The sequence below is a fragment of the Taudactylus pleione genome, unplaced genomic scaffold (assembly GCF_031769625.1).
Source record: "Taudactylus pleione unplaced genomic scaffold, aTauple2 ptg000066l, whole genome shotgun sequence".
Lineage (NCBI taxonomy): Eukaryota > Metazoa > Chordata > Amphibia > Anura > Myobatrachidae > Taudactylus > Taudactylus pleione.
Window position 1 is genome coordinate 35,714,672 of NW_028284468.1, and position 26,136 is coordinate 35,740,807.

At 42.5% G+C, this 26,136-nt stretch overlaps 1 protein-coding gene across 1 annotated transcript; it reads left to right on the top strand.

The window, feature by feature from the left end:
* The first annotated feature begins 1,747 nt into the window (after positions 1 to 1,747).
* On the top strand, positions 1,748 to 25,964 carry SNN (stannin). The gene is made up of 2 exons (XM_088466774.1): positions 1,748 to 1,850; positions 21,920 to 25,964. Exon 2 carries the CDS (start codon positions 21,992 to 21,994, stop codon positions 22,253 to 22,255), a length of 264 nt encoding a protein of 87 aa, XP_088322900.1. The 5' UTR covers positions 1,748 to 1,850; positions 21,920 to 21,991; the 3' UTR covers positions 22,256 to 25,964.
* The last annotated feature ends 172 nt before the right edge of the window (positions 25,965 to 26,136 follow it).

Below are 26,136 nucleotides of genomic sequence, written 5' to 3' on the forward strand. Positions count from 1 at the left end.
ATCTAGTAGTAATGTCAGTGCGGCACGGGAGATCTAGTAGTAATGTCAGTGGTGCAGGGGGAGATCTAGTTGTAATGTCAGTGCTGCAGGGGAGATCTAGTAGTAATGTTAGCACGGCAGGGGGAGATCTAGTAGTAATGTCAGTGCGGCACGGGAGATCTAGTAGTAATGTCAGTGGTGCAGGGGGAGATCTAGTAGTAATGTCAGTGCTGCAAGGGAGATCTAGTAGTAATGTTAGCACGGCAGGGGGAGATCTAGTTGTAATGTCAGTGCTGCAGCGGAGATCTAGTTGTAATGTCAGTGCTGCAGTGGGAGATCTAGTAGTAATGTCAGTGCTGCAAGGGAGATCTAGTAGTAATGTTAGCACGGCAGGGGGAGATCTAGTTGTAATGTCAGTGCTGCAGGGGAGATCTAGTAGTAATGTCAGTGCTGCAGGGGAGATCTAGTTGTAATGTCAGTGCTGCAGGGGAGATCTAGTAGTAATGTTAGCACGGCAGGGGGAGATCTAGTAGTAATGTCAGTGGTGCAGGGTGAGATCTAGTAGTAATGTCAGTGGTGCAGAGTAAAGACATATAAATGTCAGTTGGGGGAGGGGGGGGCTTGGGTGTCAGTGTATAGGAAGATGTGTTATTATATGATCATTTGTGCCAGTGAGCACAACAAATGTCATCTGGAATTCTGTGTGGTCATCTATGTATTACATCATAAAGAATGATTGTGGAGGAGCATATTCTTACTTTCTTCACATTTCCTTTTGCAAGGCCCCCTTATTCCCCTGTCTCTATATGGAAATTTACTGACATAAACTTGTCTTCATGTCAGCGATACCTAATATTTTGGTAACTTACATCGTCACTTGCCAAGTGTTTACTTAGTCATTGTATTTTAATTTGATCCAGAACACACCCAATTGGCAATAGATACGCCCATAGGTGGATCTAGACACGTCTTTTGAGTAGTGCTGGCCACGCCCCTCAACGGCGAGACGCGCTGCGTGTGGCGCTCTTTACTACCTTATATGATTTCCCTGAAACTACTTTTCAAAAGTAGGCAAGTATGCATCACCCTGTGCCCCCGCCCCTAGGGGGAAAAAAGTGCACACAGAGGGATGGCGGGCCTTTCTATCAGGGTCCTCTCCCTGAAGGGGATTTAGTCACTACCCTTTCTACAGCCCCAGACCAGGCAACCTGTCCAATTGTTCTCTTTAGAGGCTTTGATAAATCTCTCCCTTGTCACTTGCATCATTCTTCAAATTCCAGGAGTTAAATAATGTTGGCACTTGGCAGGTATAACACAGAATATAAATGCAGCCTTATACAAAAGAAATGTGTAAGTACACTTTGCACTTTTTTAATTAACTCATTGCTTAGCTATGAACTGTTATGCTATGAACTGTTCGTCAAATACTGCAGTACCAGGCTCACTGCTTCTATAGCAAATGTAAAGGCTACGTAACAAGCCGCCAGTTGCTGGGAGCTGCCCCGGGAGGAGAATATACAAGTTTGTTGCCGTTATTTTGAATTCCTGCACACAAAATAACATCAACACACAGACCCCCGTGGCCAATCACGTGATCCCGGTTCATCATGTGACCCCCACTCGTTCCTCGTTGCTAGGGCCCACCCCTCCTTGCAGCTGTTACTAAGCTGGAGGCTCTTGCTAGTATGTGATTGGCGGCTGTTCTCTGCAGACGTCATCGCACTCTATAAATAAGCGGGTACCGTTATGTAAATGAGAGAGCGAGGCTGCTGTGCTTGGGCTGTGGTGTGCTAGGGAAGGATGCGGCTTTGCAGCTCACATAGTTCCCGGGATCGCTGATTACTTCGGCCGCCGACTTCAGCCCGAAAGAGGTCAGCGCTGTTACTGAATCTATGGACGTGTGTGTCTGTATACTAGCGCCTTCCCATGGCCGTTGCCTGCGGAGCGGCATTGTAAGCACAGTAGTGTGTGGGTGCATGGTATGTCAGGGCTCCCTGTCACCTCACTGAGTGCTGCTGAGCTGGTGGCAATGCGCCCTGGTGTGTGATTACATGCATGGCTAGTATAGTCCAGCACTTAATCGGTTGATGCAATAATTCTGCAGCTCTCTGGTATGTTCCATGGTTTCCCTGCACAGTGCATGCTCTAACATTCCCTTTGTGTCCTCACTGCTAGTGTAGCAATCATGTAGGATCTCATGGACGATGTGTTTACATTGTATATAGCTGCACAGGGTGAGCATGATATCATGTACGTTGTAGCTAATCTGTGCATCTATATACTATGTTATGGATGATCTCGTGGGTGGAGTAGTTACATTGTATATTGATGCACAGGTTGTGGATGATCTCGTGGGTGGTGGTTATATTGTATATACATGCAAAGGTAATGAAGGATCTCATGGGTGGTGTACTGTAGATTTTAGTGTATATAGCTACACATAAGGGGAGATGTACTAAGCTCTGAAAAGTGATTAATGACCAGCCACACAGCTTCTAATGCCGTGTATCCACTTGCCTATTAAACAGCGATTGAACGATTATGTCATAATCGTTCAATCGCTCATTAATTGGGCATGAAAATGTCAAAAGACCAGCGATGTGCGCTCCTGTTGGTGGTTTTCGTCATCAATCATCGCCTGAACATGCAGGTCAATCTGCCGATTATGACAGATTGGGCATATTCGGGAATGGCATATCGTTCAGTGTGGGCACCTATAGGATGAGGAACGACTGAACGATAATGATGTTGTAATCATATTGTTCTTACCCCATCGCCTAATGGATATGCATCTTAACTGTCATGTTACAGGCTGTGTTTGAAAAATGACAGTTGGGAGCTGATTGGTTGGTAGCTTATCACTCTCCATATTATCACTTTCTAAAGCTTAGTACATCTGGCCCATATTATGAAGGATCTCATGGATGCTGCAGTTACATTATATATAGCTGCACAGGATCTGCAGGGTGGTGTAGTTACATTGTGTATAGCAGCTGCACAGGGTGTGTATGATCTCATGGGCAGTGTAGTTACATTGTGTGTGTGTATATATGTAGTGTGTGTGTGTGTGTGTGTGTATATATATGTATATATATGTGTGTATATATATATATATATCTACGGTGTACAGAATCTCATGGGTAGTGTAGTTACTGTATATAACTGCACAGGTTATGGATGATCTCATGGGTGGTGTAATTACATTGTATATAGCTGCGCAGGTTATGAATGATCTCGTGGGTGGTGTAGTTACATTGTATATAGCGGCACAGGTTATGATCTTATGGGTGGTGTAGTTACACTGTATATAGCTGCACAGTTTGAATGATCTCGTGGGTGGTGTAGTTACATTGTATATAGCTGTGCAGGTTATGAATGATCTCATGGGTGTTTGGTATAGTTACACTGTATATAGCTGTGCAGGTTATGAATGATTTAATGGGTAATGTAGTTACATTGTATATAGCTGTACGTATTGTGCAGCCAGATCTGCTTCAGCTGTCACCTACACTCGTGATCTGAGGCAGCCTCGCTAACATTGTAGCACATTGTGTGCATACTGCATTTCACATATATAGTCACTAGTTCTTTTTATTATGCTGGATTATTGGGTTCCAGGCTGCCTAGTTATTTCTTCAGTGGCTCTTTATAGCTGGACTGTCTGATCAGGGATTTCTAAAGGGTTCAATTGCAACCTGTAAGGAAATAAACATTGTCCCTGCTGCTAGCAATGCTAGCCGAGGATACATGATACTGGGAGGCGAAGTCTCTAACACCCATCTGCTTCTGGTTTGGAGCAGTGCTGGGCCTTTGTTCCCAATGTGCTGTAACATACAGTAGGAGGAGAAGCCAGAGGAAATGTGTTAGGAACTACAGTGAATATTTCCCATTAGTTTCTTATCCTGCTTTGCAAACATGTACCCTGATATTCTGTCAACAAGTCTGCAGCCATTAGTTATATAATCCAGGAATGTTCACCTTTTTACTGGCAGCAGCTAACGCCACAAGGGAAGTGGACCCCTTATCTGCTCACGTTTGTCCGTGGAGACATAGTAACCCACATCTAAGGCTGACATTGCTATGACCGTTATTTAGAAAGTATTTGGTCAAAAGCAAATTATGGATACTGCCGTCACATTTCACAGGATTGTTTTCCCTCAGATATTAATAAATGTATACATAGCTTTTGTTTATTACCTATCCAGACACTTTTTTTTTTTTTTTTTTTTAACTCGAGCGTGTTCTGTAGCATCTTATAATAAGGTGAATGTGCATATGACACTCCTAATACCCCCTTCCCCCCCCCCCCCCATATCCCAAAGAACCAAAAAAAACAACAGTATATAAATAAGAGGATGGAATATAGAACTGTAAGTTTTGGCGCACGAGTCACATGTGACCATTGCAAAGTCTTTTTTATAAGTATTTTGTGATGGTAATATTATGGCTTATGGACTGTTTCCTTATATGAAGGACACTTTGTAACTTATTTGCTATAATCTGACAGCTTTGGCATTTTCTCTCACTGCTTCAGCGTCAATGCAATGCGGATGGTTTTGCTGGATGTGAAGTTTTTCTTTTCGCGTGATCTTTTCCGAGTATGTCTGTCCCCACTCCAGCTGAACACACTGTATTTGGAGGTTGCGCAACTTTTCTGCAAAATGTGACCTGGGAGAACTGCATTAAAAAGTGGGATAATCACCCTGAACCCCAAAAAGTGACAGCGGAAGGCTGTTAGTAGCCATAAGGAAATTACTGGAGGTTCCTAAAAGGTGTTAAATGGCTGATTTTTGCACTTCTTATTAATAATGGAAAAATGATAGCCAGCATGTGGTTTTCAGCAAATTAAAGCCTCTCCAGCATTTTTTAAAAATGTCCAAAGTGATTTTGTGTTCTAGTACCCTTTTGTAATAAGTTGGGGGGGAAAAAAATCCTTTTAGCTCCCATCTGCAAGTTCTAAAGCCACTCTGCCCTCATTTCAACACCTTGATATGTCCCTCGGCATTGACGCCCCCACATAGCTGTCCCTCGGCATTGACGCCCCCACATAGCTGTCCTGTCAATGTCTCTATAGGCCAAATTATGCTTTTTAAACCCATCCAAGTGCATCATTATTCATTGGGGGGTTGGGGTGTACCAAAGGTTCTGCACGGTAAAGTAAGGAATGTCCCTACTTTCACCTGCTCAGGGGGTTCAGACAAAAACCTTCACATTTCCTCAAAGCAATGCACATATGGAATAAATTGCAAATGTAATTCTTAGTGCGAGTTTGCTGTCAGAACAGCAAGCATGACCTAATTCACACCTAATTGAATGACCCCTAAGGTCCATTAGCCCTTTGTCAGATGGAGAAGTTCATTAGACAACTCACAGGTTCTGTCACATGTATTTGTATAAGGGGCTTGATTCAGAGATGTGCTAACATTATCCGATGGTTTGGGGCCAGCGCATGAATAAGCCCCCCCAAGCCGCAGTATGACGTGCTGCAGCATTTGGGGGCGGAGAATGTGTGTGGCTGGCAACCGTTCCAGTTTTCCACGGGGAGAGGACAAGGCCAGGGTCTGCGTTGGTGGACACAGATTTTCTGGCCTCGCAGCTGCAAGGAGCCGGCCAGGCTGTGGTAAGCTTCAGCCTGGCCAAAGGAGCGACCATTGATCAGTGCTGGGATCGCATATGCAGCAAGGAGGTGTCTAGACACCTCCTGCTGTTTTTGCATTTGTGATGGATGGAATTGCACAGCCATGTGTGTCTGCAATTCGGTCCATCTTTGAATCAGGCCCAAAGTCTGCTATACAAACAGCTGGCTGCAACAATATAGGTTGTTCAGTTCGTGGTGCATCTTTGTCACATTGCTCTTGTTTTTAGGGCAAAAACACATCATATCCCAGGCAGTCACATTTGATCTTTCTTGGGGGCAAAACTAATTGCGCTACACAAATTGCCAGTGTAGTTGTAGGTTAGCGGCAAATAAACGAATTGGAACTGTACCCCAGATATCATCTCAGTATGCCTTTTTTACAGTACATGGAAGCCCTTTGAAGGGTAATGTTAATTGTCATGACACAATTTTAACTGAGAATGTGAAAAAGCAGAACATCTATTGTGTGCAAAACATATACTGTTGCTGTATTTTTACACGAAATGTAAATGATGCATGAATATTATGTTTATATTTCGAGGGCAATAGTCCTAGCTATTCTGGAGTAGAAATATAAAGTAAAAAACTGACTGCTTACTCCCCTTGATTATTCATAAATGTAATATCCATCTAGAAAGAAAATAAGTGTTAACAGCGTTGAATACTAAAGGTGCCTACACACTTGGTGATGTGCTCATGATCCCACGATGTGCACGATTTTCCTTGAAACTCCTGCCCGGCAGCTCTGCACACGATTTGGTGTTTAAAGTGTCCAATTTACAAACAATGTTTCATGCATCCAGACTTTTTTCCAGTGCATTGTGTCCCAGATTGGCACATCTGCCATACGGCACATCTGAAGATGCGTTGTGCAATCAGCAGGGACTCGCACTGTGATAGTGAGTGGGGACTCACGATTTGGGCATATTTTACACGATCTGTCGTTCTAATGCGTCTGGATCGGCCAGATCGAGTAAAATATTGCCAAGTGTGTAGGCACCTTAAGTGTTGTACACTTTAAATCTTGCTTTACAGTCACACTTTAAGTGGCCTGCAGTTACTGCATAATTTTGTTTCCTTGCTATGTTAATAACCAAATCTCCTGCAGAAGGCTAATTAGCGCTGCAGACCGCAATCCTCATTATTATCAATAGGGACTACGGTGTAAAGCAAACTCTGAAAAGCGAAGCATGCGCAGTGTCAGATTCTCAGGAGCAGTCTTTCGCCAATGTCATAGACTCCCATGGGCAGTAACTCGCGAGGACAGTGGTTATCGCAAGAGTTTTTCAGTACATAGAAGGGAATCTTTTGTTAATACATAGTTTGTACAGTCTGTCTCCATAATCTGTGATTTTGTCCTATTAAAACATTACATTTTGAATTTATCCTTCAGTATTCCTCAGACTGCTTGTTCATCCTGGCATCCATCCTGCTTCCTTCATTTCCGCATGTAAGGTGACCTAATGTTTGTGTAGTGGTGTCATGTAACCAGATAGCTTTGTACATCCGGGCTTAGGAAACTGTCAAAAATTTTAATAATAATGAGAGCCCTGACGCAGTGTCAGGGATATTGGTTATCTTGTCATTCTGTACTTCTGATATTTCTATCCTGTGTACATGCTGTGTGATAGGTGTGGTATTACCCATGGTGGATGTGGTTTGAAAGATCTACTGTAAAAAGGTAGACCATATGTAGATAGGCACCAGATGTTAGATAGTCAATAGGTCGACATGTAAAAAGGTCGCCAGTGTCAAAAGGTCGACGTGAATATGGTCGACGGCAAAATTGACGACACATGGCTTTTTGTTTTCTAACCCTAACCCTCTTTCCTGGTGCCTGACCCTCTGCCTTTTGACTGTCTAACATCTGGTGTCTATCTAGACATTGTCTTTTTACTGTAGATCTTTAGACTAATTACTCATGGTACACCTCACCTTCTTAGTAAATGGGTTCAAGGATGAAGACTTCTTCCATTGGCAGATATTTTAAATTACACACCTTTTTGACTTTTTTTTTTTTTTTAAATTAAGTAGCACATATAAAGCTAATGTAGACTAAGCTGAGCATCTTTGCTGTATTGTTACGATCACGTGCAAGCTGCTAACATGCATTTTATCTACTTTAATTTTAGGCAGCAATAGATTTACTAGTGCTACTTTCAGCACCATCATGTATAAGGCTGGCTGCATGTTGTATTGGAGGATGGGACCTGATTAGAGACCTATCCTGATCCCAATTTGTTTAGCTGCATAGAATACAAGTAAAAGCGAGAGTGCTGCCGGGAGACCGGTGCTCCGCACTAGGGGCCTGAGTCAGTGGTGGACGTAGTGTGGATGTTTCCCCTCTGCGCATGCGTCATGGTACTTACTGCTGATGGCCATAATGAATTTGGACGCATGCAGAGGCAATTTCAGTGGACATTTCTGGGTGGTACAGACCTGTGACCAGCCAGATGCGGGTGTGTTGTGGTCAGCGACATGCCTGCATCTGGCCATGTTCAGATGGAGAAATTGCAGTGCCATAGGGCTGGTGCATCTTAATATGCACAGCAGCGGATTAGCACCACAGCCGGTGGGCGTCTCTGTACAAATCCCAGCAGCTGCGGCATTATCATAAAGACGGTCACGGCTGTAATAGCATGCATTTCTGAATCTGGCCCTATAGGTGGGTATGGGGTCACGGGAACCCCTGGGTTCCATACTCCTACCCATTTATATGTAAGTAAATAAACTTAATACAGTGTGTAACAGACATTAAAGCAGTACTTCTGGCAGGGACATACCAATAATACATAACTGTTAATGGTGTCTAAAGGGCACTTGTGGTTAGTGGGCAAACCAGTCACCGAAGCATAAATCTGTGTATAGTATATGTACAATTGACAGAACTGCAATGTACTATTTGGGCCACTTCACGCTGACTATGACGTTTTATGTTCAGAATGTCTGTTCTCTTAGTAACCTTGTTCTGGTGTCACCAGTACATCTAGGTCAACTTATTAACTGATGTCCTTATAGGCCAGACCTAAAATGACTTGTCCTCATTGTATGCATGAGAGAAAAATAAGCAAGGGGGCTAGATGATGGGATCTTATACACAATAGACAGTTACCTGTGTATCTAAATCGGGCACTGGTCGTGTCATCTGTAGCCTCACACTGAGGGCAGAATGCAGGGGTGATTTCCCGATTATTGCATTTTACTTTTTGGTCAGTTTTAATTTTGTAGCTTAGAATCCACATGTTAGAAAGTTTTCACTTATGTCTTTATTCCTATGTAAAGTTGGTGGTTCATGTATGGCCAACCCCACCATTGTATGTGCACTGTAGTGCCCTTTGTAATGGTGCGTACACACGGTACGATACAAATGCACAATATGAACAATAAAGATATGGATCATATCATTATCGTATAGATCGTTAATTTTTTTTTGTGCCTGCCAACCCTCAAACGACCAACTATGCGCGGGCATGTGTGGGCGATAATGATATCGACCATCGGCCGTGCATGCAGGCCAACCTGGTTGATATAGTCCAGATTACACAGCTGATCGTAGTTGGTGGTGTGCTGGATGATCGATATCCATCATCCAGCACACTGGGAAGGTGCAGGGAGATCATTAAGTTATATCGTTATCGCTGACTGATCGTACAGTGTATGCACCATTACTTTCATTTTTAGTTTCCCATTAAAAAACATTACTTTCATTAGGTTTGTTTTCCATTTGAGGACACAACTGCACACGTGCTAGAGCTTTCTGGGTACCCAGTGTCCCATTGCAGGTGCTTTGCTCAGTGAAGCATCTGTTTGTCTCCTCTGTTGGTAGCTTCCAGTGTCATTTTGTGCAGAGGAAACTGCAGGCTCACTAGTAGGTGAGACATGGGCACATTATGGTGGAGCGTGCATTTTAGGAGATTACTGTATGATGGCAAGAATGGACCTGCCACTTAGACTACAAATCTAAAGGTACCCACACTAAACTTGCAAATGATGCAATGTCGTTAACTATTTCCCTGTAACTCTCTGGCAGTGCATAAGGTGTTCATTTAGTCAAACTATCTAATAACAAGCTATCAAGCATCCTTAATGATTTTTAGTGCATTGTTTGAGATCGCCAGATCTTACCTGCAGTAAGTAAGATCTGAAGATATGATTAATGACCCGCAGGTACGCGCATCGCATTTGTCGTTCTGATGCACCTTAAATGTGAACAAAAATGTATTCTGATCCAATTGAAATCAAGCCATATGTTCCTTTCTGGCTACCCATGCAATAATATCTGGCCAAGTTGACTGTATAATAATGGCCGGATTGGCCATCTGGCACTTCTGGTATTTGCCAGAAGGGCCGATTGTTTCTGGGTCGGTTCGAGAAGGGCGCAAGTACCCCCGCCCTCCACACTATGCTGCAGGGGAGGGAAAGGGTGGCAGCAGTGGGCAGAGAAGAGGGGGGTGTGCTGTGGCATGCTCCCCTTGAAATGAAACCACGCCCCCTTTGTGCACACAAGGACTGCCAGGGCTGATGTACAGCCCCAGTCTGTCCCTGACTGTATCCATGTGAGATCAGCTTCCCTTAATCTACCTCCTATCATTATCCTCCGCTAGCATCTCTCATATGAAAGTACTTCCTCTTTCACATCGCAAATGCTGTGTCGCACCTGGGATTTGTACACTCATCCATGTTGGGTGCGACCCGTCTGAGACTCCTTTCAGACTGGCGGCCCGACCAGGCAATAATGCAGAGTTGATAACATCACTGCTGAGCCGGTGCTTGGAGATGAGAATCCGACTGCTACTGGGGGCACTGCATAAGGGGGAACACTACGTGGGGCACTGCATTTGGGGGGCCACTACTGGGGGTACTGAGTAAGGGGAACTAATTGGGGGCTGTATAAGGGGACCACTACTGGGGATACTGTATAAAGGGCACTACTATGGGCCTGCATAAGAGGGGACCACAACTGCATACTGGGGGTACTGTATAAGGGGTACTACTGGGGTTAAGGTGCATATGAATAGGAATGTTCAGTTTGAAAATAAAGGGGTGTCATTTTTAAGTGACCACGCCCATTTTTTTTGCCGGGAGGGGGAGGGGGGGCTTTTCAAATTTGCCCTGGGCTCCAAATACCCTAGTTACACCACTGGTTACATGTAGTTCACATGCTGCACTCTCTCATGGGTATTAACGATACTGGATCAGAACCTCTAAACACACCTTCCTATACCTTCTAATGTCCTGCCTATACCTTCTAAGGATAACGCTAATTTGCGTACGCAGTCATACAGTAAATAAAGACTTAGACCTGGAATCTGTGGTTCCAAAGCACAAGTATTATTCAAGTAAAAGTTCAGACAGTTACACGCAATTGATCCAGACACAATTTAGGCGCAAAAGGAATTATACAGACCCAAGTACAGTATACATACGCAGCGCTTCCAGTACCAGGTGCTAGGCAACAGCAAGAAATCCCTCGTCTATCAGCATTCGGCACGAAAACTAAAACCCAGTGTTGGAGCACACACATTTATACCCCCCAGGAATAAGTAAAACAATAGAGACGTTTGTTGCTGATGCTATTGGTTCCCAAGGGGGATCCATCTGTTACGGAGCATTTAACAGGCTGGTTCAAATACTCTCCCTGCCTCTAACAGCTGGGGGTCTCTCCCTTCCCGCCCCCTGTAACATCCTAACAGTTAATACGTGTTGTTGCTTGAAGTCTCTGCGATCCATAACTTGAGAATGCATGATGTGATCTCCCCACCGATTACATCGGAATACTGTGGAAAGAGTACGTATCAGTACAAAACCAAACACTGCTTTCTTAGCATGTATAAAACCTTAGTTACCAAATATCTTTTTCACAGCATTTATATTAACCGAACAAACTTAAATCTTATATCTTAAAGCTAATGGAACCTTGTAAGTGAATATGTAATGTGTGAGTGTACGGGGTTTGATATGAAGACGCTAGTTAACTTAGTGCAGATGCGAGCGCATTTAGCTACTAAACGGTGTTTTCATTCGGGGTCTTGTGCATGTGCTAATATGCGACTAGTTAACAGCGCTATTATGCGTATTATCGTGTATGAGAAATGATGGGAGATGCAATCGCATGGTGCTAATAGTATTAACGCCACATGTACTAAAATGTGAGTTTATCTAAAATGGCGCTTAGGCGGCCATTCGCAAAATGGCGTCTTGCGATCTCATTTTCAAGATGGCGTCGCCGCGATTCAATTTTAAACTGAACTTGTCTCAGCCAATTACTCAGCTTCGACAGTATTAATGTTTCCTTGTGTCCCATCATCTCCCCTTTATCTACCAGAAGTAAAGTGGAATTAATATATTGCAGATTATAAACACCTAAAATGGTGAATGTTCCACTACAACTGCTGATGTGTGAAATTTACAGACTTAAGACTTAGTACACATCTCTTATGCTGGGCATACACCGTCACATAACATGTCTCAGACTGACAGTCCTATTATCTGACCAGCTGAAACCCAGCAGATGTTGTGGCCATACACTGACTGAGAGATATTGCAGTGTATGGCCGCGATATCCGGGGAGGAACCTTACCCCACTCTTCCCGTGTGAAGGAACCCACATATGGTTTATTTTAAAGGGATAGACTTTCTTGTCATCTGGGTCCTACTGTGATGCATGGGGCTATAGATCCCTAGGACACTGCTTTCCATGTGTGTCTACAGCTGGGTACACACTTAATGTGTGTACACAGTGATGTGGCCAGTACACATTAGATCTGGTGCCCGGTCTGTCTGCTCCTGCCACATGTCTGGCTATGGGGGGCCCCTCTAGGTCTAGTTACGCACCTGCACCAGGATGCCCTGCCATTACAGAAAAGTGTTCAGGTACCCCTGTTGGTATTAGTACTCCAGGTTGAAAACCACTGATCTGGAAGATGAGAAACATCTGAGCTATATTCAATTAGTGAAATATGAAAAAAAAATGCACAATTCATTTGCCTTATACTGGATGTATGTAGCCAAAAGACATCCAAGTATTTTTAAAGCTGCTTTCTTTTTTTACTGCACTCACATTGTAATTGTTGATATGTTAGCAACTCTAAAATTGCTGAATGTCATTCTTATTTTGTTTTTTTGACTCATTTGTGATTGTGGTCTGTGGTTTCAGGAAACAAATTGAATACGCTGCAAGACTTTTCAGCTGTTGTCTTGACCAGTTTTCCGAGTTGCTGATTTGTAAATGCTCTTACAGAAGTTTTATCACCGGCAAACATGTCTTCACACAGGCAGATCTGCTACTTTAGGGCTGAGTTTCACAAACTCAGTCACTACAGTCCATGTTTTAAGGATATCCCAAGTCAATTTGATTTAAACATCTGGATGTGTAGACGACTAGTCTCCATCACTGGCGCATGCAGGGTTGAGGGGGGGGATTCGGAGTACCCAGAAATCCCCCCACCGCCAAACGTAGCCCTGCATTATGCTGCGATGTGTGGGTCTGTAGGACCAGGAGATTTGCATCATTTTGTTCCCAACCTCTTGCAATCGATTTGCGAATCGCAGTATTATGTTGCCAGAGCAGAGCTTAATGTTGCAAGGTGCCCGGCTCCGCCCCTATCAAGTAAGTGAAAGTGTTTGTATGCTATACAGTATATCTAATATATACATACAAGGAACCCCCCCAACTATTCATGCGTTTGCCCCAGTACATTATTTTAGCAAATGATTCCCTCGTGTCTGTCTCAGAGTATACATCCATATACACATCAGTATCTTAGTTCATCTACTTGACAGACCAGTTTGATAAAACTTAGTGGAGATAAATTCTTTAACTCTTCTGTGCCCCTTTCCTACTTGTAGCATCTTGTCACATTGATCCTTTATAAGCAACCCTGCGGATTTACCTATCCAAATACAGCACTTGAGCTTCCCCAGGATGTGTGACTAATTGTCAGGGCTGATTCCTTTAGAAGATTTCTGTTTGTCACTTGGAAGGGAGGTTGCAGAGAGCAGCTGAGGCTGTCATCCAGCGATGGAATTTTCCATAGGCTAAAAATGTGTATGTAGCAGTTGATTTGGGCATAAGTCTTACAGCAATGCACTATATGGGCAGTATATACTGTATGTCCATACTTGCCAGGCTCATGCCAAATGACTATTCGTTTGCCTATTGATTAAAGAGATTGCTAAAATAATGACAGTTTTGTGTCTAAAATATTTAGCTGTAAAGCATAAATCTAACACTATAGCAGTTTTTCCCAACCTCCATCCTCAAGGCACACTAACAGTCCAGGTTTTAGTGATATCCATGCTTGAGCACTGATGGTTAAATCCGTACTAATTAAGACACCTGTGCTCAAGTATGGCTATCCTTAAAACCTGAACTTTTAGGGGCATATCCAATTGGGCGCGAGGCAAAAAAAAACCTTGCGCCCAATTTTGGATTACCGTGGGTATATGTGCTCCCGATACCCGTGGTATCCAATAAAAAAAGTGGATTGCGGGGGTTTCAGCTCTGAAAACCCTGCGCCATGTAAAAAAAAAAACCTGCCTGGAGGCTCCGGTGGCCTCCCTTCCATCTTGTCACTGAAGAGGGGGCTGCTGGGAGTAATTAAGGGCTAATTAAGCTAATCTTCCAATTGCTAGTCCTTGGGGGGGTGGGGGACCTGAATGAATAGCAAAAATCCTGCACCTGGTAAAACATTGCAGGTGCGGGATTTTTGCTATTATTGCCCCAAATTAAATATGCCCCTTTGTGTGTTTGTTTTTTGAGGACCGTGGTTGAGAACTCCTGCACTATAGGAAGCAGAGCTCTTGTAAGGATTCTCTGTGCAGGAGCTGCTGTTTCTCGGATATATCATTTACATTGCAGTGGTTTATGTCCATGCTTTACCCACTAATGTTGGGCATACACTACTATACAATTATCTGTCCAATCTGGCTGGTTGGATTGAAAACCTGGTAATGTATGGGAGCAAAATGACAATCGTCCATTTGCTCACAAACACTGGAAAACAGACAAAAATGGTTGTTCAGACAAATTGGTTAAATCAAATTAATTTAAACAATTTGACCAATAATTTTTGCCCAGTGTTTAAGACCATATAGTCGACTGTCATTGGCTCCCATACATTACCAGATTTTCATTCCAACCAGCCAGATTGGACAGATAATTGTAGTGTATGCCCAGCATTAGTATTCAGATAATTACATGGTCACAAGCTTGCATCCTATGTAGGGCTCATCAGTGTAGTGAAAGGGTTTTATGCGAAGCCTCCGTAGCGCTAGACCAGGCAGCCTATCCTACAAAATGAACGACCATATCGGAATTTAACATTACTTATAAATGAGAAAAAAGTAAAGAACATGAGTGTAAGCCATAGAAAGTCTTTCTATGCTATCTGTACAGAGAGCCTCCATGTCACCTGGATTCTGGGATGTGAATAGTGCACCAATGTGCTTTATTTCCCACAAGAAATCTTTCACACCATTTTGTTTATTTAGTTTTGTACCTAACACAAATTACAAAGTGTTTTATGGCTTCAACAGCATGGGTGTCCTAGATTATATTTGAGAAAAAAATATAGGAGCCCTAATCTTGATCTAGAGCAGCGGTTCCCAAACTTATTGGAATCCCGGCGCCCCAGAGTATCAGCATTTTTTTTCCCACGGCGCCACTGGGCCAATTTTTTATTTTTTTTATTGAGAAATTCGGCAATAATTGAAGTAAATTGTGGTTATGTCAAAGTTCGGTTATGTGGTGGTTGACAGGGCTGCACTTTTTGTCCACATTTTTTGATGGGCAAAATCAGTGCTAATGACTGCCGAGCAGACTGACTAAAAATCATTTTATTTGGTACAGGACCACCAACCCAAGGCACCCATGCAAGTGTCCTGAGGCACCCAGTTTGGGAACTTATCTAGAGTATAAAAACCCTGCAGCATGTCCTGGAAGTCCATCCGCTGAAACTAGACATAATGACCTATGACCTCTTGGGCTATTGTTCATTGTAATGCCTACGTCTAGGATAGTTTACTGAACAGTGAGTTTGTGTCCAAAAGGCAGTTGTTGGGGATTTTGCAGCATTAACTAAATGAATAATTTAAGGGAAGAGGTTGAAATGGTTTAAGGAAGAAACCTCTCAGCTAATGCTGGTTTTCATATGGTCTAATTGGCACTGCGGTGCTAGGAGTGTAGGACAAAAGTAAAATGCACCTAGTCTTGTGCCAATGACGTCGCATATAATACACACAGGAAAACAGACTGCGGGTGCATGGCCAAAAAATTGGGAATTTCTAGCTTTTTATCTTTAAGCATGGGGTACATATAGTTTTAGGGTCCTAGTTATCATATGCTATATGTGTAGGCAAATGGCGCAAGTAAAAAGGACGTTAAATTATCTTAAGATGAATTTGCACAGAACTATATACAAATTATGAGGATAATGACTCTAATCCTCACATGATCTTGTTCTGTCTCTGTGATCTGTTATACACACTGTCTGGATCTGTGGGGTTTTCTGGCGCCTTACAAATAAACCACGATGAAACCTTGTACAGAACTGTGTCAGCACTCTAGGAGCTTCTCCTTCTCGGCTATGCACAGAAGCAGTGTCCCTCTGTGGCAAATCTTCTTTTTTTATTATTTTTTCCTCCTGTCTCTGTGGCCTGTGAATACACTGACCCCTGACTCCTGGTGATTAGTCCTGTCATGCCAAGACTGGATCAAATTGCTTTGTGAAAACGCAGCAGTAGTTGAGCCCTGTGAGAGCTGCATCCACATTAACCCGTCTGAGGAGGGATTGTCATTGCTTTCACCCCAGCTGTATACTTTACGTATCTGACAACCTAAAAGGCTACAGGCATTTTGCAGAGAAATGTTGCTAGTGAGCTTCAGACAGTTATCGGACAATACTTTTTCAGCCCAGCAAATGGTTTATCTGGTTTTAATTCAGCCACTGTTAGTGCTAATGCTTAGATTACAATATCTCAGCCATTAATTAGCAGCTGTACTCATTTTATAAATGGAAAACTTTCTCCATGTAGAATACTTGTGTATATTTATACAGATGTGTCCCAAACATATATTCGCCATGCGCTAAACATCGCACCACAACACGGCAGCTCTGTGTGCCTCGGTAGTGCAGAGCGTCTACCGTGCAACTTTTTACATTCCAATGTCTAATGCTGCTTTTATACCAAAATTTCGGGTCTGACCCGGTAGTTGGAATAGGGTTCCAATCCAGATCAGACCTGGTATTTCCCTGGCTCCGACCCAGGATCTTCCCGAGCCGGCGCCGTTCACACTGGAGCCGGGTATGCAGACACCCGGCTTTTACTGTGAAGTGAATGATTGGAGATGACTTCCTCTCCAAGCGCCACTGAAGACAGCCAATCGGCAGACATGTGGCGCAATTCAGGTCACCGTGACTCGGATGGCGCAGTTTACACTGCAGGGTTTCACAGGTTAATCCTGTTTTAAACCCTGCAAGTTACAGTGCATCTGGAAAGTGTTCACATTGCTTAACTTTTTCCACATTGTATGTTAGAGCCTTATTCCAAAATGGAATAAATTTGTCCTCAAAATTCTACACCCAATACCCCATAGTGACGTGTACCTAAGTATTCACAGCTTTTGCCATGAAGCTCAAAATTGAGCTCAGGTGCATCCTGTTTCCACTGATCATCCTTGAGATGTTCCTACAGCTTAATTGGAGTCTACCTGTGGTAAATTCAGTTGATTGGACATGATTTTGAAAGGCATACACCTGTCTATATTAGGTCCCACACTTAACAGTGCATGTCAGAGCACAAACAAAGCATGAAGTCCAAGGAATTGTCTAGACCACAAATCTGGAGAAGGGTACAGAAATATATCTGCTGCTTTGAAGGTCCCAATGAGCACAGTGGCCTCAATCATCCATAAATGGAAGAAGTTCGGAACCACCAGGACTCTTCCTAGAGTTGGCCGGCCGTCTAAACTGAGCGATCGAGGGAGAAGGGCCCTAGTCAGGGAGGTGACCAAGAACCCAATGGTCACTCTGTCAGAGCTACAGCATTCCTCTATGGAGAGAGGAGAACCTTCCAGAAGGACAACACTCTCTGCAGCAAACCACCAATCAGGCCTGTATGGTAGAGTGGCCAGACTGAAGCCACTCCTCAGTAAAAGCACATGGTAGCCCATCTGGAGTTTGCCAACATGCACCTGAAGGACTCTCGGACCATGAGAAACAAAGATTGAACTCTTTGGCGTGAATGCCAGGCATTATGTTTGGAGGAAACCAGGCACTGCTCATAACCTTGCCAATACCATCCCTACAGTGAAGCATGGTGGTGGCAGCATCATGCTGTGTGGATGTTTTTCAGCGTCAGGAACTGGGAGACTAGTCAGGATAGAGGGAAAGATGAATGCAGCAATGTACAGACACATCCTAGATGAAAACCTGCTCTTGACAACTGTTCATCTTTCAGCAGGACAACGACCCTAAGCACACAGCCAGGATATCAAAGGAGTGGCTTCAGGACAACTCTGTGAATGTCCTTGAGTGGCCCAGCCAGAGCCCGGACTTGAATCCGATTGAACATCTCTGGAGAGATCTGAAAATGGCTGTGCACTGACTCATCCCATCCAACCTGATGGAGCTTGGGAGGTGCTGCAAAGAGGAATGGGCGAAACTGCCCAAATATAGTTGTGCCAAGCTTGTGGCATCATATTATCGATTCCTGCCTGTCTATACCTTCTAAAATCCTGTCTATACCTTCTGTTTATCCTGCCTATACCTTCTAATTGTCGCTATTTAGCGTTATGAGTTTCACAAGAAATAAATGCTTTCAGACTGAGTGTGGTTCCAAAGCACAAAAAGTTATTCAATATAAAAACAGATGGTTACATGCTGTAATCTTAAGACAATTATCGCAAATAAGTCACAGACCCAAGGTATAGTTGCATACGCACGTGCTCTGGACCCAGATACCGGCATCCGTATAGAAATCTGTCAACAGCACAGCAAGAAGACTGGCATCCAAGTTTAGAGAGCCCACATAAATACCCTTACAGAGAGGCAATACAATAGAACAGTTTGGCATGATTCCATTGGTGGTTCTTCTGTTACAGTATAGTTCATAGGTCAATTTGAATGGACACAAACCAACAGCCCTTTGTGTCCTTTTTCCCGCTGCATGCTAATCTAAGCTGATAACATTACAGAATACATTTTAATGTCTTAACTCTCTATAGTCCATAGTTTGCAGACTTATATTGCAATCGTCTTACCGATGATACCGGAAATCTGAAACCCAGTGGATCAGTACAACACCAAACACTGTCTGCTTCCCATGTACTAAACCTTAGATATCAAATAACCTTTATTTCACAACATTAGTGAATAAACCTTGAATACTACACTTTAATCCTAGGGAACCTTTTATGTAAGTGTGTAAGTATTGGGGAATTAAGAAAAGACACTAGTTAGCGCTTTACAACTACGTGTTTGTGGCGTACACCATGGTACGTGTTTTGCAGGGTTGATCATTTTATATGTTTTGGTGACTATTTATATGGTAAGGACTTTACTTCTTTCTATTGCGTGGGAATTGCACGACGCTAAATAGCATCGCCGTATGTACTTATAATGGGTGAGATTCACTAAAATGGAGTTGGGCGGCCAGTCGCAGAATGGCGTCTCATTGCCATTCGCAAAATGGCGTCGCGTAGATTTAATTTTAAACTGATCCTGTCTCAGCCAATTATCCGGCTTCGACAATATTCAAAAAGACTTGAGGCTGTAATTACTGCCAAAGGTGCATCAACAAAGTATTGAGCAAAGACTAAATACTTGCGTACATCTGATTTCTTTAGTTTTTTTTTTTATTACATTTGCAAAAATCTAAACTTTTTACATGTCATTATAGGGTATTGTGTGTAGAATTTTGAGGACAAAAATTTATTTATTCCATGTTGGAATAGGGCTGTAATATAACAAGATGTGGAAAAAGTGAAGCGCTGTGAATACTTTCCAGATGCACTGTACCTGGGTTGGATTGCAGGGTAACTCCATCCGCGAATCAAACCCTGTCCCCTTTTACACCAAGGAGTTACCCGGGTTAACCCTGCAATAACCCGGGTTTTAGCTCTGGTGTAAAAGGGGTATTAACAGTGATATGAATAGGACGCACAAGCAGCTTCTGCCGATTAAAATGATGTGCAGCATGCTTATGTTCTCTGCATCTGCGGGTGTACCTGCATGTGAAATGTTACGTTAGTGTCAGCGGTTGTAAAGGTGCATATCCACTATACGACTAATGAGGGACTGAATGATAAAGACATCGTTATCATTCTTTCGTGTATATTAAACTGTTCAGTGTGGGCACATTATCCACCGTATGTAGCTGTTCTTATATATCTTTTCACTTTTCTCATTAGAGCGATGCCCTGGGGTGGCTTGGCTGAGCTGGTTTGGGGGTATCCTGCGCCATGGATTTGACCTCTGTATGTTAGGGACCTACCCTACAGAGGTTACCTGGATATGGCCATGGCCATGATTATGTTAAAAACCTCAATTTATTGCAAAATGTGTCTGGCACTCTCACTTGCAAAAAATAGACTTTTTATTTTAGCTCACATATTCACAAGTCCAGCAGGACTTTGTCAAGACAGAAGGCATCCAAACAGCACAACCACCACAGAAAAAAAATTGAGAATATGTGATTGTGTATGTATGTAATTTGGAGTTGTGCATCTGTGATTTCTTTTTTTTTTTTTTTTTTTGTGAACAATAAAGGTCGTTATAATTGTCTTTTATATTGTATAGTGTATATGCACCTTAACACTAATGTAGCGTTTCACATGCAGACGCACAGGGAACATAGACATGCTGCATATCCTTTCATCAGCAGAAGCTGCTTGTGCGTCCTATTAACAGAACTGCAAATAAGCATTTGAAGGTAAAAAGTCGCACGGAAGACGCTGTGCACTACTGAGTCACGGCATGGCACGATTAGAAGGGCTGTTTAACACGCAAGGAGGCTAGATGTATGAGGACACATCTGTAGGAGTAGATGGACAATAAAGTCTTTTAGAAGTAGACTGTTTCCCTTTGATCTCTGCCCAGTGTTGGAAGCGCATTAATGTCCTGTGCGGTTGGTCTATTTCGGGTGATGTATAATTGCAGCTGCTGATGGAGGAGGCTGTGATTCATTCCTGGTTTTATTTCCACAAAATGGCATATTATATTATGTTTTTTTCAGTTTTGCAGAATAATGAATACATTAAAATGTAAACCTTATTTGATTATATTAAATAAAGCCGTGGTGCCCAAACTCAGTCCTCAAGGCAGCCTGAAGGCCCCCATACATCAGCAATTGTGCAATTTGCAATCGATTGTGGCAATTCTGCAAAGATTTTTATACACAATCAGTTGCTGATGTATGGGGGACTTAACAGTCCAGGTTTTAAGAATATCCATGATTGAGAACAGGTGAATACATTAGTACCTTGGTCACTTTGATTTAACCATCTGTGCTCAGCCATGCATAGCTGGACTGTTGGGGTGCCTTGAGGACCAGGTTTTAGGCCCATTGCTATAAAGGGATTAAAGTGGTTATTGCAATTTTATAATGGATTAATGTTCTATATCCCTTCCATCAAATTTTCTTTTGGGCCATATGTGTCACATGGAGGTTGGCTGTAACTGTATTTGACTACACGAATTACACATGTGTTGACTCTCCCATAGAGTTGCTTGTTCAGGCAGATCTGTCAGAGCTGGAGGTCTGGCTGTGCTTGTGAACAATCTCGTATCGTGCAGAGCCGTAACTAGACTTTTTGGTGCCCTCCACCCATTTTTTAAATAGGAACATAAGAGTGCACCTGAAAAAGGGCCATGGCCTCATGGGGAAGGACCAGGGAAGAGATAGGGGAGGCCAGGAGATGCTGGGGATAAGAGGAAGCTACAAGTGAGACATAATAAACAGGTAAATTGACAGGCCCAAACAGCGCCCCCTGCGGTGCCCTGTGCGATGGCACAGGTTGCACTACCCTAGTTACGGCCCTGGTATCATGCAACTTGAAGTGAGGGCCAACTAGCCAGATCAGAGCACTTGGGCCTTGGTGGGAGGGTCTTCCTCACTATATGGGGGTGGTAGAAGGCTTTATATAACTGCAACACAGTTCTAAACCATAAACTTAATTATATCCACTTCTCATTTTTATATTACATTCTTTAAATGATGAAACATGTTTGTATATGGTTTGTTTAGACTGACCGCAAGGCATCTATGTATGATTAATATTTTATTCTTTTGATATTCATGCAGTTACCAGTCTCCCAACTGAATCAAGGTTCGAAGATTAAACTAGATTTTAGCGACTGAACACCAGTCCCAGCCATGTCTATTATGGACCATAACCCCACCACCGGGGTAGTTACAGTAATTGTTATCCTTATTGCCATAGCAGCTCTTGGTGCCTTAATTCTGGGTTGCTGGTGTTATCTTCGCTTGCAAAAGATCAGCCAATCAGAAGATGAGGAGAGTATTGTTGGGGAAGGAGAGACCAAAGAGCCTTTTCTTTTGGTTCAGTATTCTGCCAAAGGACCTAGAGTCGAAAAGAAAACCAAGCTAACCCCTAATGGCACTGAGACTCATAGCTAAGTCTCAACGTCCCTCAGCTGAGATGATACAAGAAAGCAGAACTAATACTGTGAAAATAGACTCATGTCTTGGTCGGAAGAATTCCCTCCCTGACAACCCTTCTATGGCTGACACTGCATGTGCAGTACTCTTTCCTACAATCCTCTATTTTCATACCATGTGTTACTTGAATGTGCTCCATCCACCATAAATGGACCTTTCCCCTGGAATGTGAACTAACTGATCCTGTGACCAGTATAAATTGCTTGCGCTGTATAAGCATCCCTCTAAATTTGTCTTAATATGACCGTGAAAATTCAACAATAGGACTTCAAGATTTGTCCGTGACATCGTCTAACCACAGATGGATTTTATTACGTTACTGATTCCAGCCTTTGCTAGTGGCTATTAACACCACGTTCCCATCTCCTTTTTGATTTAGGAAGTGAAGGGGTGGAACATGATATAAAGCTAATTGAATGAGCTATAACTGCAGTGACACTGCCAATTCTGGTGGATCTCCATTGGGAGCCAGTGATCGGGAACATGCCTTATGAGTGAACGTGGCCAGGAGGCTCTCAGAGGAAGCGGCAGATGAGCAGTTTTACTAATTTTTTATTTTTTTTTTCTAATGAAATCATTTTAGATTTTCACTACAACACTTACATTTGTATGTTTTCTCATTGCCTTAAGTTATTGTCTAAATGAATAATGTAGACGCATAAGGTGGTTTTCTTTTATACAAACCACAGTACTGTGTATTTAAAGCAATCATTGTTCGGCTGATGCTACTTTGCAGAAAGCTCTGCATTAAATTAACTTTTTGTGAAAACTGGTCTAAAGTTGGATTGAATTTGGTAATTTTGGTACCAGATGACCTTGTTAGACTTAATGCCAAATTATGTTCTGTAACCTGTATTCTAAGTGTATCCATTATCTATTCCCAATGCAGACAGCCATTTTGTGGCATGAGCTAATATTGTCTATCAATACTCTATATAATATATTATCAAACAGTAATAGTACGCTGGACTTCAAGGCTACATACTTACTGGCATTAACCACATTCTGTTTGATATGCATTTCTAGATTAATGTATAGTTTACGTCTGCATTGATGCGCATCTGGGAGAACTAGAAACGTTCGTAACGAAGCACCACAATTCAAGTTAAATGCTGGTAAAAGCACATATATACTGTTTGGTCTCATTTGGTACAATTTGGGGGGGGGGGTGCTGATTGAGGTTGAACTGCTGGGCTAAAGGATATCATCAAAATAATGGAATATGACCTGTTTGTGTATAATGCATTAACAAAATGTTCAAGAAGGTTAGATTTCTTTGAGATGACAACACTTTTTATGCTTAAGATACATTTGGGGCCCATGTGTCAAGCTGATTTTTACATAACATTATGCAGACACTAGTTTCTGCATGATTTGATGTATTGCTATTTACTAATAGAACAATGCAGGAGGTTTTCACAGAAATCTCTGGCAATGTGCTAATTAGCTCTTCAGATCACAGTCCCTATTATCAATGGGGACTACGATCTGACCCCTATTTACTAAACTCCAAAAAGTAAAGCATTTTGAAGTTTAGCACCAGTAGTTTACACCATCTTCAGATGGCATAAATTACTGTAAGCCCATGGAGGCTCCAGGTACAGAAAGTTCTTTTGATCTCTTCCCCCGGCCGGCTCCGGAAGCTGACACCGTGCGCATTCGCAGTAACGGCTTCCCCTGGAGAAGTCTGTGAAAGACTTCTTCTAAATGCCAGGGTTATAACTCCAGGGACAGCAGTATAAACCCAAGGATATTTTTAATAAAAATTAAAATATAGGTGGCGAGATGGATACATTATAATTGTGGCAGTACCATGATTAATAGTACATAGACCCCTTATGAGTTCTGACAGCAGTTGAAGAAAAGTGGGTCTATATTTACAAAGCGTTTGCTTTTCTGTGGGTTTTATGTGAAAATTTAAAGCATCACTAACATTAATGTATTCACCTGAGACCAGCCGAGAAGCAAAGAGTTATGAAACAAGCCACAGGCATGACTTAATTTTGAATTGGCTTCCAGATAAAAGCATAACCTGCGATCTTCTAGATTTAAGGAAATTCTTTTAAATGTTTTGTTTGATATAAGAGATGGTTGTAAAATAAATTACCCGATTAATATTATACATAAGTCAATCACCGTTTAGTAACTTACAGACATATGATGAGAATACCCTTGAATCATTTGCAGTTATCCATGAATGCCAACCCCCTTTAACCCACCCCTCCCATAATTAAAGCAGCGGCCAGCCCACACTAGGAGAGGAGTTCGGTCTCCCTCGCAGTGGAAGCTGCTAGGACACGTGTACGGGCATCCACTGCACACACAGAGATGTGCCAGATCTTCTACAATTATTTAGGTTAGATATTCTCCTAATGATAAGACATTTCACAGTTATTATATTGCTCTGAAAGGCTTGTGTATTTTAGTAAACAGCTCTTAATGATCGAATGCTGGAATAAATAATAGGGAAGTTTGAATCTGGCTATAGTGTGATCAGGAGAACCAGCTGAGGCAGAGACATAAGGGTAATACATTTGTTTTTAATGTGCAGTTTGAAATATTCGCTACTTTTAATTTTATTGCAAATGTCAAGCTAGCTCCTTAACATGAGTTATGGACTACTAAATTGTATATCATTGTGAATGCAATTACCCTTCATTTTCCTCTCTGGCTGTAATAGAACTTTCTTACTAAACAGTTATGCAACTGCGGGTCCTGTGTTAAGCAAATTACGGTGGCAACTATTACTCCTGACATAGTTACTACAGAATACATATGATTGGCAGGTGGTTGGGATCCTGGTGGTCAGAAAACTGACAGGGATACCGGTGTTCAGGATCCTGACGGGCCAGTAAGTAGCCTAACCCCTTCCCTGCACCCTAAACCTACCCCCTCCCTGGCTGGTGCCTAACCTGCATACTTGCCATCGGGATGCTGACGTTATCTTCATCTCTGTGATTGCGGCGTCTGTACACTGATGTCTGCATCCCGTATTATATACTGTTAACAGGAATGATCCGCTACAAAATTAATGGTGGTCATTTTTGCATAGCGGAAAAACATGGGAAAAAGGTATGGTCTGTTAAAGTATTGTCATGTATATGTTGTAACAAACATGCTTTGTACTAATAATGCATTTTCATCTAGTATTTACATATGTCCCATTCAGTGAAATAAAGTATAGAAGTGGATTCATATGAAATGCTTGATATTGCTTTACATGCTGCACATACCTTCCATTTGTACTAAACGCATGTTCAACATGTGTCCTCCAGCTGTTGTAGAACTACATATCCCAGCATGCCCTGTAACAGTTTTAGCAGTCCCTAATAGCAAAACTGTGGCAAGGCATGCTGGGATGTGTCCAGCTGTTGAACAACCATGTACTAACAGGTCCCTGTCTAGTCCAACTCCAGGATCTGAGAATGGCAGGATCAGTGTATCTACTAAAGGCTACTGAGGATATAATGTGCTTGTTACAGAATGAAATGCAGCTTTTCTTAAACCTCCATCACGATGTAAGAATCTTTTCCTATTGGCTCATCTACTACTCTAAGTTTAGGTGCCGATAATGGTTGACAATTACACTGGTTTTGTTTATAGACTGTAATGAAGATTTGCACTGTTATCTAAGCAAAATGTATTAAAGCTGACATCCTCTCTAAAAGTGAAGTGTGTTTACTTTACCATCCTTATGTTTTTGATTCCAGCTGCTATTAAGTGAGCTTGCCAAGTGTCATGTGATTGCCATGGCAACTAGTCACCTGCCTGGAAAATGCTACTGTGCCTGATACACTCCAACCCCAATGTTTCATCCTACAAGAGCTTTCTGTAACCTA